This window comes from Carcharhinus amblyrhynchos, chromosome 3 (genome assembly GCF_965287045.1).
Source record: "Carcharhinus amblyrhynchos chromosome 3, sCarAmb.v2.hapA, whole genome shotgun sequence".
Classification (NCBI taxonomy): Eukaryota; Metazoa; Chordata; class Chondrichthyes; order Carcharhiniformes; family Carcharhinidae; genus Carcharhinus; species Carcharhinus amblyrhynchos.
The window spans coordinates 59611467-59630771 of record NC_137326.1 but is presented as its reverse complement, the minus strand read 5'-3'; the positions used below and the strand labels follow the sequence as shown (position 1 = coordinate 59630771).

The window sequence follows — 19305 nt, the reverse complement described above, 5'->3', positions numbered from 1 at the left end:
TAGAAGTGTCTTGGCGTTTATTGGTAGGGGGATTGAATTTAGGAGTCGCAGTGTAATGTTGCAACTGTACACTACTCTAGTGCGGCCGCACTTGGAGTACTGTGTGCAGTTCTGGTCCCCGCATTACAAGAAGGATGTGGAGGCGTTGGAGAGGGTGCAGAGGAGGTTTACTAGGATGTTGCCTGGTATGGTGGGGAGGTCCTATGAGGAGAGACTGAGGGATTTAGGGTTGTTTTCGTTGGAAAGAAGGCGGCTAAGAGGGGATCTTATTGAAACATATAAGATGATTAGAGGTTTAGATAGGGTGGATAGTGATAGCCTTTTTCCTCGGATGGAGAAAGCTAGCACGAGGGGGCATGGCTTTAAATTAAGGGGGGGTAGCTACAGGACGGATGTCAGGGGTAGGTTCTTTACCCAGCGGGTGGTGAGGGATTGGAATGCCCTGCCTGCTGCGGTTGTAAATGCGTCTAGTTTGGGGGCGTTTAAGAGATCTCTGGATAGGTTTATGGACGAAAAGGGATTGGTATAGGCTAGTGGGTCATTGTTTTTGTAGCTGGTCGGCGCAACATCGTGGGCCGAAGGGCCTGTTCTGCGCTGTAATGTTCTATGTTCTATGTTCTATGTTCTATGTTCTAATCCTACTAAGGCATTCTGCAGTTGTCAGAGTGCCGAAGATTCGCTCTGGTGAGTAAGCTGAACAAAATTGGCGGGATTTACTCCCACTTTCCTGCTCATTGGGAACTTTGAATTTTTTTGTGAGCATTCTGACCCACCTATTTTTGAGCTGCACAATCTTTGTACTGTGATTGAAGGTGATATGTAAGATTTATTATACCTATGCACTTATTGAGGCAATATATTTTAGAAGTTGTTACAAATTTTTTGCATCCACCCCCTGCTATCTCAATTGCTTTGAGTTGATCCTCAGTGTATTCTGTTAATGGAATGCTTAACCCATTTCTTCGATGATGACTCGCAAGATTTAAGGTTATTCACCTCTGACTGTTCTAGAACTTTGGCTAGTCTTGTGAGATTAATAAACATCTTCACAGCAAAAAAGTTCTACAGTTCAAGGAGGCAAATCTCACTATCAAAACCACTTGCCTCCACCAAGTTCTTGGCAGACTCCTAGTTCTCAATCAGATCACCAACCATACGCTATCTGACTTATAAGGATGTATAGACCTGACACCCTGAAGTTTGATACTAATTTCTTCAACCTTGCTTCCCTCCTTCCTGCCTATTTTCACTTTAAATAGCAGCTTATTCATGTAGTTGACTAGGTCTTGTCACACCATCCCCTCTTCCCTGAAAGCCTGCATCCATCTCAGATCCTGAAGCTTACAGCGGGGTCAGTAAGATGATCTATGGACTGGAAGACGTTCAGCTTTGCCTCAATTCCAGTGGTGCTGTCTGAGCTTCAGGTCAACAACTTCTAAGCCTCTAAAGCAGATATCTAGAGTTTATTATGGATGTGTAGCCATTTCAATTATCACTCTGCATGTTTTTTTAACAGAATGGAACCTGATCCTGGTAGGAAATCTGTTTTGACAGCTGTAAGAGTTTATATTGAAAGAATGAACAGTAGAAGTATGGCTCAGTGCAGCATTTCTTCTTTTGACAGACTCCCGTCGGATCCTGCTGCCTGTTGTTCTCCATCACATTCATTTGCACCTGCGGCAGCAAAAGGAGTTGCTCATCTGCTCTGGAATTCTCAGCAGCATCTTTTCCATCATGAAGTCAAGCTCCCTGGTATGCTTCAATCCTACATATTGGAATGCTGGCAATGGTGTAATTTCACAGAGAATCACTTGCTGTCTCAACTCAGGCCAGTTTTCAGTGATTCCTTTTTCAATTAGTGTTTATGTTGAATGTCTCCCCTCCGTCTCAACAGCTCTCCAAAGAATACCCTGTCCCATTTTTATACAGCACGTTTGTTTATTTTTCATTTAATGCATGTTTATTTCAGAGATAAAGAAAACTGCAAGTTCTGGAAGTCTGAAATTAAAAACTGAGCATTCCATAATTGCACCACAGGACCATGGGCCTCTGAAAGATAAAGATTAGTTGTCTCGGTGTACTGATGAAAGACCACCCTTTCTTTTAACATCACCTCTTCTTTCATACGCTGACTGAGCTTTTTCTGTCACCTTCAGCTTTCAATTTATTTATATATATATTCTTCAGTTCTCATTGTCTTCTCCAGATCACTTCGTGCCACATTCTGTGTTCTAGGCAAGGGGGCAAATTTTCCCCAGTGATAGTCTATATCAAGATACAGGCAAATTCATGGGAGCTACATTTGTTTTCTACTCTGCACATTTCTTTCATATGCAAGGTGCCCTAAAAAAGGCCAGGATTAGAAACTATGTCTAGAATCAGAAATAGATGTGCATCCCATATGTGGGACACTGTCCATAAATGTCTCTCCCTTTGTCTTTCCATTTCTCATAACTGCCAACATTTCTTTGGACAAAGAGCCTTTTTTCTCTACTTCCTAAGCTTTTCTTCACAGAACTTATCTCTAATTGTCCTCAATGATGCCATCATGCTTTCCCATCGCTTGTATTTCATTTTGTATGTTGTTTGAAAATTCAAGTGGCTTGTTGGCTCTTATTAAATTCTAAAGAAGTTATTCGCCATTCCTACTGGGGTGCATATCAAAGGGCCAAGTCCAGCGGTAATTCAGGTGGACCAAATTCCAGCTAGAATAATTATTTCCTCATCTGCATCCCTCAATTTAAAGCTGAAAACCTAGACCTTTGTAAATAGATCTTTGTAAATCCAATGAAGTACAAAGAATGAATTGGCATGATCAGTTGGATATGCAATATATAAATGGTTCCAGCAATTGTTGGTCTCTGAATTATAATGTGTACTTAATCCAAGAGAGCATTGTTTTACTTAATTACCTTGAATTTAATTGATTTGCAAGTAAGTTTTACACCTAGTGAAATGAAGTGAAAATGCTCAATGGTCGGACTAGGGAGGAAATTCAACAACATACATGATAGACAAGTAGAAACCCTTCTTATAGCAACTGGCTGTTGTTTCCTCTCTACAACCAAAAGATAAACTATAGCATATTGCTATTGCTGTCCCACCTGGATTGGGTTCTCCTACAGATCATCTGTAATTTACTTTCAATGGGTCAGAACCTACAATTTGTTGTTAGCCAATACTTTGATCTTTTGCACATAAATAAGGAATACCTGGAATATATTGTAATTAGTTACACTAATATTCACATGGGTGAGGATGACAGTTTACATATGACAGGCTGCAGGAAATCATAAAATAATCAAAATATTATTAACTGTAAATTGCCATAATGCTTTTGAGCAGTGAAGGGTAAAAATGATCTGTATTTTCTCCCTTTGTGTTAATTTCTACCTGCCCAGTGATTACACAGTCTATATCTAGGACTTCTCTTTAAATGACTGCAGCAAATCTTGGGATGAGAAGCACTGTTTTTTCCTAGCCCACTCTCTGCAAAGAGCATTTGATCCCTGATATGATATAGCTCAGGGGTTCCCAAAGTGGGTTCAGGGTTTGGCCATAGGATCCAAGAAGAGCAGGACTGCAGGGCCCAAGAAGAACCTAGGTCACGGGGGCCAGAGAAGAGCTGGGGGTGCGAAACAAGCCAACGTCAGGGGTTCCCGAGAAGAGCTGAGGCAGTGAGGATCTAAGAAGGATTGAGGTCACGGGGTCCAAGATGAACCAAGCCTGGGTGAGCTCCATGAGGAGCCGAGGCCACAGTGGCCTGAGAGGTTGGTGAGGGTGAGTGGGGGGAGAGCCGATGAGGATGAGTTAGAGTGGGTGAGGGTGAGAGTGTGTGAGGGCATGAATAGGTGATGGTGAGTGAGAGTGGTTGAGGTGAGGGTCGATAAGGGTGAGTGAGGGTGTAGTGAGTGTGAGTGAGATCTTCCATGAAAAATAACAAAAAGATAAGATTTGAAAGTATTGATGAATAATATAGCTTTGTTATTACAATAAATGTATCAATATATGGCATAGAAATATTTTTACATTTATTTTTGTATGTTTGTACCTATTGCGCCTTTTTTTATGGTTTAATTTTTTAACATATTGAGAATATTTCTCAGGAGTTCTTTCAGTACTTTTGGGAGGTCACAACGGTTCCATGGCTGGAAAAGTTTGGGAAACCCTGATCTGGATCAATGGCTGGAATTTTACTGTCCCATCACCACGAGAATTGGAGCAGGCAAGGGGCAGACAAGGTCCATTGATCTCAGGCGGGATTTTACGGTTTTGGGATAAGCAAGGCCATAAAATCCCACCCAATGTCTCACTGTGCTTAAATTGTAGATGCATATTTTGGAATCACTTAGTGATCTTGCACTTTTCTCTTCAGTTGCTTGTAGGAGCCTCCAGTTTTCAATTTCACGTTGCCTAAGATTACCATTCTCTTTCTCCTTCTTGGTCTACGAGCTCTTCAATCATATCCTTTGTTTTCTTTGCATCTCTACTCATTCCTATGCTGAGCAATTCTTTATATATGGAAAATGTATTCTTTGCAATTGCTATTGTAGATCTGATTTCTTTATGGCAAATACTGTTTTCTGATGTAAGCCTTGCTAGTTAATTAAACTGTGAATCTTTTTACAGCTGCTTAACATGTATCTTGAACTCTGCTTTCTCACCAGTTTTTCTTTTAGTCTTCATAACCTTCACCTATTGCATTAATTTTAATTCTGTAACTTTTCACCACTTTATTCTTTTGATCCATTCGATCTCCTTTTATGCTTGTAACCAAGATCTGGCTTTCAGCACATAGGATTGTAGAAAATGGGATCAGGAGTAGGCCATTTGGCTCCTCGAGCATACTTTGCCATTCAACAAGATGACTGCTAATCTTATGCCACAACACCATTTTCCAACACTTACATCCTTAATGTCTTTAATATCCCTTATTGTATTTTGATATTATTGATATCTCAGTAGCTTCACCCATTGACCTCCTACGATGACCCCTTCCTTTACTTCATCTTGCAACAGGGCAGGAATGACCATCTGCTGAGTTTTCAAATTACCCTGCTAACTTAAGTGTTATTAGTCATATATTATTAGTATCAATGGCATTTTGCAGTTCAAACTAATGATTTGATAACTAGGTTCAATCTGTCTGAATATGGTACAGTGCCAAACAATAGGTAGTAATGGTTTTTGACAAGAAATGCTGTTGTCCCATTAACCTAGGTCCCTCAGTCCTAGAACTGAGCAATGAATTTCCAATAAAGAATTCAGTCCACCATTTATACAAACTCTAGTTGAAAATCTGAAGAATACAAAAAGTGTCCCAGACAGCTTAGACTTGTCAAATGCCTGTGATGGCTATGTATTGATTAGTGGCTACTGGGGTAGAACTAGTAATGACGATTTTGTCTTACATTCTTCTCATCAATAAAATACCATTCATCCGATTAAAACCAAAATATCGATGGTATATTATCTGTGAAACCTTTTGTAGGTGGTGGGTCAATTCCCTTACTTCACACAGAATGAGTTCCTGAACTTAGTCAGGCTCTCTGAGTACCCCCATGCCCCTTCCTCTAAAGAAGGGAGAAGAATAATGAGCAAAAGCATACTGCAGTACATACTTTGATGATATTGAGTTAAAGGGACATTGACAGAGGCCTGTGAGAAAGGTGGCTGTCCAGTCTCTAGGCCAGGAATGTGTACAGCACAAAAGGCTAGAAATAAATGCTGGATTAAAACTATTGTTTAAGATTTGGACTTTTCAGAGTTAATGTCCAGTCAATACTTTGGCTTTAAAATGAAAAAAAGTAGATAAAGAATTACAGTAGAAGTACCAACAAATTGAAAAAGTAGCAAGAAAAACGAGGTCAATCAAAAAGTAGTGATGGGGTGTCATTATACTCAGATTTTAAGTGACTTCAGAAGACAGATTATTAGGACTTGAGTTCTATAGATTTATGATGCTGAGAGAGAATAATTTAGAGTCAGAGACTGTTGTAAGTCTTGACTGAATTTCCACAAAACATGAATAAGAAGAGATTGGACAGAATTTAATCTAGATAATAGGAGTCTCACCAGCTGGCAAGAGAACCTATAACAGCTCCGTGTTGCCTTCTTCAGGGAAGGCCCACTGAATTAAGAGCCAGTCTGACACTCAGAAGGCCAGAAATGGGATCAAGGAGTCCCAGGGTGGAAATTCTGCTTCCCAAGAGCTATTGGCCTCCTCATTGCATGCAGTGTCACTGCAGGAAAGATGAAAGCTGCTGGCAATGCACCCACTGGAGGCCCACGTTCAGCAAGGGAGTCAGACCACAGTGAGTCAGGACAGGATGCAGAGCACATGGAGGGGTTCACTGGTTAGACAAGACGGGCATGTTTGGAAGAAAGGGTAGGAGTTGGCTCTCAGCAAGCCCCAATCTGTTCCTGATCCAGATGTCTAAATCAACAATTGAAAACCTGAGGGCTTCCCCTTCCTCCCTATTCCCCATGAGACAACTCCCCCATCTGTCACTGCTTAAATACCAATTCAACGTTTCCAAGTTTTCAAAGTTAACTTGTAATAATTTTCTTTTATTCTAGCTCCTTTACCCTACCTTGGTGCTGCTCACACCTCCTATAATGCCCACTCACTCCATCCAGTCAGTGCTCATACCCTCTCTCCCCAACATGGCATCACCAGCTCTGGTCTGGCATCAGTGGAATGATGGATCCAGTAAGGGAAGAGAGATGGATGATGAAGGGTGACAGGGAGATAAGATGACAGGAGATGGGTTAAGGTGAGGGTGCCAGTGGAGAGGTTGAGCGAGAGGTAATTGTTAGGGGCTGCCAGCAGTTAGCAGCACCTGAGGTGATAGCAATGTGAAGAATTCTTCCAAGTTTAAAGGATTTATAGCAGGCCCAAGCATGAAGGCTGACAGGTCCTGGCAGGACCATGAGCGTCAGCTCCCACAGCACTATTTTTACTCAACAGAATTTTGGGGCTCCAGCGCAAGTTGCCTCCACAGAACTTCCAACCCCACTATGGCCCTCAATTGAGCTGAATATTGAGATCATTAGCTCAAAGATCTGCATCTGCATCTGCATCCAACAGCTGATGACTTGCAGCCACCTGTTTTATTTTGATTTTTTTCTCTTCCCAGCATTTGTTTCAACCCAGCAAGGTCAATCCAGAACTTTTTTTACTCAAACTTTTCATGGAGTGTAGATTATTCCACAAGATATGATTATGCACAAAACATTAATAGACATGCTATGTTCTCGATATGCATTGTACAGAATTTCCCTTAAACATTTTTGACACTTGGAATCCCATATCTGCTGCCTCCATGAGAGCCAGTGTTTCAACATCAGAGTACTTCAACAACCCATTTTTTTAATATATTCCTAAACAAGAGGACAGCGTTTCCCATTCTCACCCACCATAAATATTATGAAACAGCTGCAGAGAGAGCTCATCAGAAAAATTAACTCATGAAGCATCACCAAAATGACAACATACGAACGTACACAATTGAATCTGCACTGTCATTCAGTAAGATCATGTCTGATCTGTTTGTGTTGAGTTCCACGTTCCATCTACCCCCCCCAATAAATTCTGATTTTCTTTTCTAACAAGAATCTATCTATTTCTGCATTAAAAATGTTCAGTGACCCTGCTTCCACTGTCTTCTGAGTAGATAGTTCCAAACTTGCATAACTTGAGAGGAATAAATTATCCTTATTTCTAACCTATAGGTGACCCCTAATTTTAAAACAATGCCATTTAGTTCTGGATTCACGTGTCTATAAGAGGAAACATCCTTTCAACTTGTCAATAACGTTCAGGATTTTGCATGCTTTGATCAAGTCACTGCTCTCTTTTCTAAACTCGAGTGGATACAAGGCCAGTCTTTCCAACCTCTCCTCATAAAACAGTCTGCTCATTCTAGGTGTCAATCTATTAAACCTCGGCCAAATCACATCCAATGCATTAGCATCCTCCCTTAAACAGAGAGACCAAAACCGCATACAGTATTCACGATGCAGTTTCACCATGCCTTGTATAATAAAGCACAACATCAGTAATTTCCTAACTATGTTGGGGTTGTGGGTTTTACACATAAGGAAAAGACTTGGTTTACACTTCGGCGTGGAGCTGATTACAACATAAAATTAGTATTTCCATATTATTAGTGGATCCATGATTGAAGTCTCTGGGCCTGATACATCTCCCCCCCCCCAACATTCCTACACCTGCTCCCCACTAACGGGCAACAGGCAACCCGACCCCACTGAAGTGAAGAGAGGACATTGACTCTCCCTCAGAAGATCAGGGGTAAGGGAGGTACTCCCTGGGCAGTGCCAGCTTAGCAGTGCCAGCCTGGCCCTTGACACTACCAAGGGGCAAACTGGCACTGCCCAAGGGACACCTTAACACTGCCCCAGTGGAGGCAGGGTCTATTGGGGCAGGGCCTGTTGAGGGCGATCGATATGTGTGAGGAGTCCTGCTGCCACTCTACCAGAGGATGTCAGGTAGAAAGGGGGAAGAGGGCTGGCCATTCGGGTTAGGGGGGAATCGGGAAATCAGTATGGGTTGAGTGGGGGGTGGACATCAGGGCTGGCTCGAAAAGGTTCGGAAGACCAGCAATCGAGGGGTAAGAAGGCCAGAAATGGGGGGTTGTGAGGCTGGCCAGTGACCAGGAGACCAGCAATGTGAGACTACTATGTATGCACCAATCACTGCACTGACAGATCAACGCATGTGCAGTAGCGTTATGCTGCCAGCCTCTTGGACAGGAATAGGCCCTGCCCCCTGATTTTCAGAGGGAATCATGCTAGGGCAATCTGGAGTGCACAAAGTATGAGAGATTCGATCTGCAAATCACTCTTAAAAGATCGGCAGGAGTTACTCCCATTTTTACACGTATTGGAGACTTTGAATTTTTTTGGGACAATCCTGGCCAAGATCCTGACTGCCTTTGCACCCAGTTACCAGATACCCATGGTATGCCTTTAGACAGCCTGAAAATAGTAGTTAAGGGTCGACGATCAGTCAATAATGTGAAATAATGACCATTTGAATAATGATAAAGGCTTTGTATGTCAAAAATTATACTTCATACTTTTTTTTTCAGCTGAGCATAATTAGTTAGAATCAGCACTACTCAGAGTATACAAAATCATAATATGTGAAACAATACCCTCCTACGCCATAAGGCAAAGTGTCACAAGCAAGCAGTAATGGTATCTTAAGATTAAAATGAACTGATACTTCAGACTTCTGCAAAACATCTTTGACATCCTCATATGCTTCCTCACAGTCTGTTGTCCAGTCTCTTGACTGTTTCACACACAATCAGCTTTGCAAGGGCTTCAAAAATGTTGCTATGTTCAGAACAAGTTTGCCATAATAATTTACTAATCCTAGCAAGTACTTCAATTGTGTCACATTTGTTGCACGTGGTGCTTCTAAAATAGCATCCATCTTTTTAGGTGCTTTATGTAGACCTTTATATTCAATAACTTGACCTAAACACTAGACTGATGTCCAGAAAAAAACATTTTTTTCTTCATACATAGACCATGTGCTTGAAGATGTTCCAACGTTTCTTCTAAATTATTCAAGTATTCTGGTTCACTGGACCCTTAGTTTGAGATATCATCTGAGGAAAATCGTTACATTAGAAAGACCACTTAAAATCTGATTCATCAATCTTTGGAATAAGGTTGGTGTGGATGTTATTCCAAAAGGTAATTTTTTTATAACCAAAATGATCTTTATAAGTAAGGATTGTAGGAAATGGATACGATTCAGCAGCTATATTCATCTGTAAATATGCTTGTGAAAGACCAATCTTGCTGAATTTCTGCCCACCTGCTTACCCAACAAATAAATCATTAAATAAAGGAAGCGGATACTGATCAGTACAAAACACTAATGTTGGTTGTTTTAACATCATCACAATGTGAATTGAACCATCTGGTTTCACAATCGGTATGATGGAAGTAACCCTGTCACTCATTGTAACTGGTTGTAATACACCAATGTTAACAAGTCTTACTAATTCTTCTTTGACTTTGGGACAAATTGCATATGGCACTGCACTTGCTTTGAGACTTCTTAGTTGACTGTTAGGCTTTATCTAGATTTTCACTTGAACTCCCTTTATCAAAAACATTCTTGTATTTATGCAGTAGGTGCTGTAGGTATGTTTTGGTGTTGACCAATCTGTTGAAAGCACTCCAGTTATGCTTCATCTTCTCCAACTAAGTCTCCCAAATACAGCCAGAAAATTACCACAGACCACATGGTGAGGCAACTCCATTGTTTGTCCACTCAACTCGATGTTGACCATGATGTAATCTTTTAATGGCATGACCTCTTCCATGTATGTCCTTAAAATCATATCAGCTGTAGTCTCAGGAGTTAACAGCAGCAATATCAACTTCCATCCAAGTAGTTGTTCACTCAACTTCAGAATCACCCTGAATCTCTTTGATTCATCCTGTAAGGATAATAGAACATTCATTTGGAGCTCTTCATTATGTTTCTGGACATTTTCCTCTTTACAGTCATAATTATTTTCTTCCATGTTGTAAATTCTTTTGGTAAAATGCAACTTGTTCTTCTTGAAGGTACCCACATTCTTCTTTCAATATTCTTTTCAGGGGAAATTGGTCTAGCCCAATAACCTATTACAATGCGATCCATTTTTATAGTTATTTGGAGTGTAATGAATTGATTAGAAATAGTCAACATGGTTTTGTAGCGGGTAGGTCGTGCCTTACTAACCTTATTGAGTTTTTTGAGAAGGTGACCAAAGAGGTGGATGGGGGTAAGGCAGTTGACGTGGTATACATGGATTTTAGTAAGGCGTTCGATAAGGTTCACCATGGTAGGCTTCTGCAGAAAATGCAGATGTATGGGATTGTGGGTAATCTAGGAAGTTGGATCAGGAATTGGCTATCAGATAGGAGACAGAGGGTGGTGGTGGATGGTAAATATTCATCATGGAGTACAGTTACGAGTGGTGTGCCTCAGGGATCTGTTTTGGGGCCACTGTTGTTTGTAATTTTTATTAATGATCTGGATGAGGGTATAGTTGGGTGGATTAGTAAATTTGCTGATGACACCAAAATTGGAGGTGTGGTAGATTGTGAGGAAGGGTGTCATAGTCTGCAGGGAGACTTAGATAGGTTGCAGAGCTGGGCCGAGAGGTGGCGGATGGAATTTAATGCGGAGAAGTGTGAGGTAATTCACTTTGGTAGGAGCAACAGATGTGTCGAGTATAGGGCTAACGGGAGGACTTTGAATAGTGTGGATGAACAGAGGGATCTAGGTGTGTGTGTACATAGATCCCTGAAAGTTGGGAATCAAGTAGATAAGGTTGTTAAGAAGGCGTACGGTGTCTTGGCGTTTATTGGTAGGGGGATTGAATTTAGGAGTCGCAGTGTAATGTTGCAACTGTACACTACTCTAGTGCGGCCGCACTTGGAGTACTGTGTGCAGTTCTGGTCCCCGCATTACAAGAAGGATGTGGAGGCGTTGGAGAGGGTGCAGAGGAGGTTTACTAGGATGGTGCCTGGTATGGTGGGGAGGTCCTATGAGGAGAGACTGAGGGATTTAGGGTTGTTTTCGTTGGAAAGAAGGCGGCTAAGAGGGGATCTTATTGAAACATATAAGATGATTAGAGGTTTAGATAGGGTGGATAGTGATAGCCTTTTTCCTCGGATGGAGAAAGCTAGCACGAGGGGGCATGGCTTTAAATTAAGGGGGGGTAGCTACAGGACGGATGTCAGGGGTAGGTTCTTTACCCAGCGGGTGGTGAAGGATTGGAATGCCCTGCCTGCTGCAGTTGTAAATGCGTCTAGTTTGGGGGCGTTTAAGAGATCTCTGGATAGGTTTATGGACGAAAAGGGATTGGTATAGGCTAGTGGGTCATTGTTTTTGTAACTGGTCGGCGCAACATCGTGGGCCGAAGGGCCTGTTCTGCGCTGTAATGTTCTATGTTCTATGTTCTATGTTCTATTTTACCACAATTCTTGCATTGACTATCTCTTCTCCAACATTGACTTGCTGAATAGCCTATTTTGGCCACAACTGTGACATGCTTGTTGCTGTTTGGACTTCTTATGGGCAGCTCCCACTTGTGGATCTTCATTCCTGCACCAAATTGTGAAGCTTCTGTCATAGCCAGTTTCATCATCACTGCAAATTCAACTGTCTTTAAAGTCTCATCATGTTCAGTAAGCAATCTTCTTTGGATAGTCTTGTTTTGGAGGTCACAAACTAGTTGATCTCAAAGAGAATCTTCTAATTGCTCATCAAACTTATAATGTTTTGCCAGCCTTTTCAATATTGCCACAAACTGAGCAATGCTTCCATCTTCCACTTGATTTTTTCAATGGAATCTGAACTGTTATGCAATGCTCAATGGCTTTGGAGAGTAATGCTCTTCAAAGATTTTCGTTAAGTCATCTTAAGTTTAGGCTTCTGACTTTGCTTGATGAACCAAGTTCCAGAGCAAATTAAATGTTTCACTTCCTACTCTACTGAGAAAAACTGATATGAGCAATTCATTTACAATTTTATTCACTTGTATAAAATATTGAAAACGCTCAGCATAGGAACTCCATGATTCATTTTCTTCATTGAAAGGCCTTATGGATCCTAATTGACCCACCATTTCTCTTGGCACAAGTAACTTGAGACTACTCGATATGTATTTTTTTTAACTGTCTTCCCAGTACTCCTCTTTCCCAGACGTGAAGCTGATTATGCTGGCAGATCTGGTCAGGTGAGATCGCAAGAGGTGAGAAACTGGGCATGAATCTGTTAGTTGCCTCTTGCCTGGTCTTACTGACTCCCAATGCCAATCAACTGGCATGTCAAGCCAGTAAAATCATCCCCTTGATCTACACACACAGATTTAAACAGCTTTTATTGAAAGAGATATTCATTTCAATGTACCAAGTACAAAATGGAAAGTAAAGCAGCAGCGTAATGATATCATCCTAATGATATCATCATCAAATCATGTGATCAGCTCTTAAAGCGACCATGCAACATTTTAAATATATAACAACATCCTTATTTTTATATTCAATTCCTTTTGCAATAAAGAATAGCATCCTATTAACATTCTTGACTATATTCTGTACCTGCATACTAACCTTTTGTGACTCATGCTCAGAAATACTGAGACCCCTTTGCAGCTCAGCATTCTGCAATCTTTCTCCATTGAAATAATACTCTGCCTTTTTATTGTCTTTGCCAAAGTGAACAACTTCACATTTTCCGAAGTTGTAAGTTCATAAGTTCATAAGATATAGGAGCAGAATTAGGCCATTCGGGCCATCAAGTCCGCTCCACCATTCGATCATGGCTGATATGCTCCTCATCTCCATTTTCCTGTCATCTCCCCATAACCCTTCAACTCATTACAAATTAAAAATCGGAATAACTTTTCCTTAAGGTTGTTCGCTGTCCTAGCATCCACCGCACTTTGGGTTGAATAATTCCACTAATTCACAACCCTTTGTGAGAAGTAGTTTCTCCTCAAATCTGTTTTAAATTTGCCACCCCTTATCCTAAGACGATAACCTCTTTTCCTAGAATACCCTACATCTACTTTATCCAAAGCTTTAATCATCTTGTATAGCTCAATTTGATCTCCTCTCATTCTTCTAAATTCCAGAAGTAAAGGCCTGAACTATTCAATCTCTCTTCAAATGACAAACCCCTCATCTCTGGAATCTAGTAAACCTCCTCTGAACTGCCTCCGATGCCACTGCATCTTTCCTCAAATAAAGGGACCAAAACTGTGCACAATACTCCAGGTGTGGCTTCACTAATGCCTTGTATAGTTGCAACAATATTTCCTTATCTTTATATTCTATTTCTTTAGCTACAAATGGCAACTTTCTTTATTTCTTTTTTATCTGCTGTACCTGCATGCTAGTTTTCTGTGACTTGTGAATGAAGACACCCAGATCCCTTTGCAACAGAGCACCCCAAAGTCTCTCCCTATCTAGATAAAAAGTCGCCTTCCCATTTTTCTAACAAAAATGCATGACCTTACACTTATCCACGTTAAACTCCATCTGCAACATTTTGGCCCACTCTCCTCACCGATCTATATCTATTTGTAAGGTTCTTATTTCCTCATTGCAACTTACTGTCCCATCTAATTTGGCTACAGAGCCTTCTATCCCTGTATCCAAGTCAGTGATATAGATTGTAAATAGCTGGGGCCCAAGGACCAAACCCTGTGACACCCCACTAGTTACCTCTTGCCAGCCAGAAAAAAAAACCTTTATCTCTGTCTTCTGTCTGTCAGCCAGTCACCTATCCAAGCTAATAAATTACCCCAATCCCATCTGATCTAATCTTATGAATTAACCCTGGCACCTTATCAAATACCTTCCGGAAGTCCAGATATACTACATCTACAGGATCCCCATTATTCACTTTGCTTGTTACATCCTTGAAGAACTCTAGCAAATTAGTCAAATATGATTTGTCTTTCATAAAACCATGCTGACTCTGATGGATAGCATTTTGACTTTCCAAATGTCCTAATATTGCTTCCATGATAATTGATTCTAATACAGCATTTGCCAGATTTTTGCCCACTTGCTCAAACTATCTATATGTTATTTCCTTAAGTTTGATGTTCTCCTTAACTTCTTTAGTTACGATGGATGGTGGTTCCTCCCTCTAGGACTTATCTTTATCGCAGGAATATACTTATTCTGAGTATTTTGAAATATCCCCTGAAATGTTGACCACCCTTTATTGATCTATCTCTTAGTCTAATATTCCAGTTCATTTCAACCAGCTCTGTTTTCATGTCCACATAGTTGCCTTTACTTAAGTTTAAAATAGTCATTGTGGGCCACCTAACAGTGAAAACTTAAGCACACATTTTCCATATTCAACTTCCTTAATACAAAAATAAAATACTGCAGATGCTGAAAATCAGAAATAAAAATCATAAAATTCTGGAAATGCTCAGCAGATGTGGCAACATCCGTGAAGAGAGAGAGAGCATAATATTTCAAATTAGTTACTTTTGATCAGATTTTGTAAATATTAGTAATGTATTAGTTTTTGAATAAGTAAAAGAAAAACAAAAGATATGAGCCGCAATTCTCTCAGCCCATTGCACTGAGTTTTTTAAGCGCAGCGAGTTGAGAGATTTAAGTGTCGGCCAAATTGTGCAATTCGCACTGGGCTACTGGCCCTGAGCACATTTCCCAATGCCGGATTTCCAGTGCCATCAACATGGGTTGAAAATAGGCATGGAGTTGCGTAAATTATATAGCAGGTAATTTGAATATTATTTAAATGGTATTAGCAGGCCTGGGACTGAAATATCCGGGCCCACTAACCTCTCCCCCACCGCCAGGAGTATTTTACTCCAGCTTTTGAATTTTTTTGAATTTTGCCAATCAGTTTGAATCAGGCATTTAGATGCCAGGAACCTATTGAACTATATATAGTTCCCCACTAATAGGGAGTTGGCAGCCAGAGCCTGCTGGAGTGAAGAGGAGCAACTGAGGCTCCCCAGAGATTCAGGTGGTGGCAAGGGGCCCTCAGCATTCACACATTGACAGTGCCAGCCTGGGCCCTGGCACCACCCAAGGGGCAAAGTGCCAAAGCCCAAGGGGCACCATGCTCATCAAACATGGGGCAGTGCCAAGGGCAGGGCCTGCTGGGGATGAGCCTCTGGAAGAGCAATTGGTGGGGGCGGGGTAATCCCGCTATCAACCTACAGTCAGGATCAATGGGGGAGGAAGGGAGGCCAGCGATCAGGGCTGGCTATCGGGATAGAGGGGGGCCAGTCTGCAGGGGTGATTGGCACTGTGGGGAGGGGTCTGCTGTGGGGATGGGGGTGATTGGGAGGGGTGCGTGGGAGTTGGAGATCAGAGCTGCCACGGGGGTGGAAGTCAAGGCTGGGCCCAGGCATGTTTGGACCCATAGGGGGATGGAAGGCCGGGGAGTCGGGGGATGGAGGCCAGCAAGGCAGGTGTTGCAGAGCTGACCAGTGATCGAGATGGCCAATGATCCAGCTGGTCAGCAATCGGGAGGCTGGCAGAGAGGGGCCACTGCGCAGTTCGGCACATGTGCAATGGTCTGCTCAGCGCTACACTGCCAGCCTCTCCAGTATGAATAGGCCCACCCACTGATTTTTAACAGGATTTACACCAAGGCACTTTATAATGCATAGAGCATGGGAGATTCACTTTTAAACTCCCGCTGAAAAAAACAACATGATTTATTCCAGTTTTCATGCGGATTCGCCACTTAGAATTTTTTGGGGCGAATCGCCCCCATGGTCTGTGTTGTGAAATTGGGTAGAGTATTTGTAGGTTGCAGTTTATTAAATTGTAAAATGCAAGGGAAGAAGCATTGCACGGTCCCTTTAAACAGTGGTGCTTTTTCTGTGCTTGGAGGATTAAAATAATGCAAGAAATTGAAACATTTGTATCAAAAGGCTAAGCAGCAGTTTTACCAAGACAACAGACTTTTGAATGTTTTTGAATTTAGCCAATCAATTTGAATCAAACACTTAGATACCAAGAACCCATTAAATTTAAATCTGATGGTTTTGACAACCTCACAATCCTATTGTGGGAAATATCGATATGTCATCACAGGTATAAAAAAAAGTGGGGCAGTGGGACAAAAAGAGAGAACAACTGCCACCTGCTAGAGATACAGCTCACAGCTTTCAGAGAGAGAATCGATGGCTCTCATAGCTTCCTCTATGTCTGAGAGAAAACACCATCTAGATAGAAAAGGTGCCAAATAAGAAAGAAATTCCAGACAAAAGAATCAACAGAGAAAGCCCAGGATATTCCTGGTTGTAATTTAGAGAGCAACTAAATTCTATTTTTGTTAATGAGTGGAAATTGTATTTATTGGACCAGCATTCCGTTGGAATCTTGTAATCGGGAATAGTTGATAGTTAGAATGGATTTATTCAGTTTATTAATAGTTTAGTTAATTTTTTCACTGTTAGTTAGATAAATAAATTGTTACTTTTTTTTGTTTTTATTCCAATTCAATTAGATCAAATCCAATTCAGAGTCTCAACAAATTGAGACATTTGCAATCCAAGCTGACAAGACACGGCTTTCACCTCCTGTTTTGGCTTGATCTACAGGATCCAAGCTGATTGGAGTAGGCATAGCTCCTCCTCCAAAGCTTGATCTCATTTGTATCTTAGCCAAAAAGCTGAGATGCTGCTTTTAAAAATTGCTTCAAATGAAGCTGAAATGTAACCTAATGACTTCAACCAAGCACAGCATGTCGATACTACACTTGATCTTAGCCAAAAGTCTGGGAAGCAATTGTCAGGGATTTATTTTGTATTTAATCACGAGAATTTGCTGTAAAGCAGGTCACACCACTTCACACACGTGTTTTACAGATTATAAGGTGAGGTACTCCTCTTTGCGTGTTTCAGTGTTAGTTCTCAGAGGGCTAACAACCTCTGCTTTATAATACTTGTGATAGGATGGAGAATAAGGAAATTACTTTTAATGTAATGAAACATCTCAGAGCGTTCCTGAGGAGCATTACAAATCAAAATATGGGAGAAGATTCTCCAGGCGCACAAGCTCTGATCACGAATGTCATTGGCTAGGAGAATCAGGAGTCAGCGGAAAAGTGGGTTTGGTACTAGCCGAGTTGAGGGCCCTGAGCAAAACCACACCTTGAAATATAATTAGTGGATTTGCAGCCTGAGTCAAATGGCCCTGTCATTTGCCCACCTCCCCAGCAGGGTCTATAGTGGGCCAGCTTTTGCATTGGTCCTCGCAAGCAAAGACCTGACACATTAGATCCCGGGAGTCAAGTAAGCACGAACAACCGCTCAGCAATGAGAGGCCTTCTCCTCTCCCCACACCATGCAGGCATGAGGTTATCCAACTTGACCCACCCCTCACTCAAACCCCCTTCCCCCTCAGATCCCCACATAGGCCCCCTTACCTCTCAGATCCCCCACTCAGCCCCATTTCCTTCCAAGATCCCCCACAGCCGCCTTCCCCCGCAGATCCCCCACTCCCTTCAAGCCAGTCACCTTGGCAGTGCCAACAGTGCACTGCCCTGTGGCTCTTTGGCACTGACACACTGCCTGGTACCATGGGCCTGTGGAGCATTTGCCCCTTTGCTGCTGCCGGCTACAGAGGAAGGGTTCCTCAAGAGTCCTGGGAGCTGGGTGGGCTTGGGTTGGGGAGTCAAGGGATTCGCCTGCCACTGTCTGCTGGTATGGGGATGTTGTGGCTGGACTGCACTTCCAAGCCCTGGTAGACCTGAATATTAGCTATGCATGATGTTTTCAGGCAGCCTGATGATCAATTTCTGCATTCCAACTTGTCAGCTGTGCAAATTCTGAAGTGGTTTGGTCACTTTAACCTCCATGTCCCTGCAGGTGAAAACAGACGTCTTTGAAGACCTCTGACAGACAGATGTCAATTTCACCTGGTGGGGTGGGGAGGGGTGGGAGTTGGAGCTGTGCCCTCAGCCCCAATGTATACACACAGCTTTGATTTGAAGTTGTTGTGGCCTCCCAGCAAGCAGAAATCATCGCACTTGGAGCCTTTGACCTGTAACAAGTTCAACGTGCAGTGCCTTATAAAAGATTCAGCTGTCCAATCCTCCAGCCACCTGTGTTTATTTTAATTTTCCTTCAGAGTTGACTGCGCCTCAAGTACCCCATTGATCCTGACCACAATGTAGACAGAGTCGAACCCTGATCGACTGCTTTTAGTTTCACTACCTCTTTTGCAAACCATTTCAAAGAGGCAGTGAATTGGAGAAAGGAGGCCTGAGTGGGCGTCTGAGAGGGAAATAGGGCCTCAAAGGGGGTGTCTGAGGAAAAGGAGGCTAAGTGGGGAGGGGAGGTCAGTTCAGGTCACACTCATGCCTGCGTAGTGTGGGAGTTGTTGCGGAAGGGGTTACCTGTTATTTTTGGGTGCGAGGGAGAATGTCTCTCTTTGATGAGGGGTTGTGCTGCTCCCCTTGTCAGTGTGGAGGCCATTATTTATGTCTTTGTGGGAGGAGAGCCTGTCTCCAAACATGGAGCTCTTTAAAAATGACAGCCTGGTCTGGGAACAGCAGAATTGGGCGGTGGATTGTTTGCTATAAATAAATTAACATCTATCGGGTGGGAGAACACCACTTGATAAATATCAGTGGGGTTTCTTAATCCCAATTCAGGAGAATCACAGCCATGACACCAAAATACATGAGGCATATTAGGTCAGATAATCAAAAGCTTTGGGAGGAAAGCAAGGTTCAGAGGAGGAGAGACTTAA

General features: G+C 42.1%; 1 protein-coding gene across 5 annotated transcripts in view; it reads left to right on the top strand.

Annotated features, from left to right (window-relative positions):
* dock3 (dedicator of cytokinesis 3) overlaps positions 1–19305 on the top strand; it is a 965674-nt gene that overhangs the window by 723542 nt on the left and 222827 nt on the right. For 4 of the 5 annotated variants that reach the window (XM_080184500.1, XM_080184509.1, XM_080184492.1 and 1 more), the window contains one exon: positions 1625–1752. In XM_080184500.1, the coding sequence (XP_080040626.1) occupies positions 1625–1752 (128 nt within the window). Of the gene's footprint in view, positions 1–1606; positions 1753–19305 lie in introns of all 5 variants that reach the window. The other variant, XM_080184484.1, reaches the window with a different exon arrangement.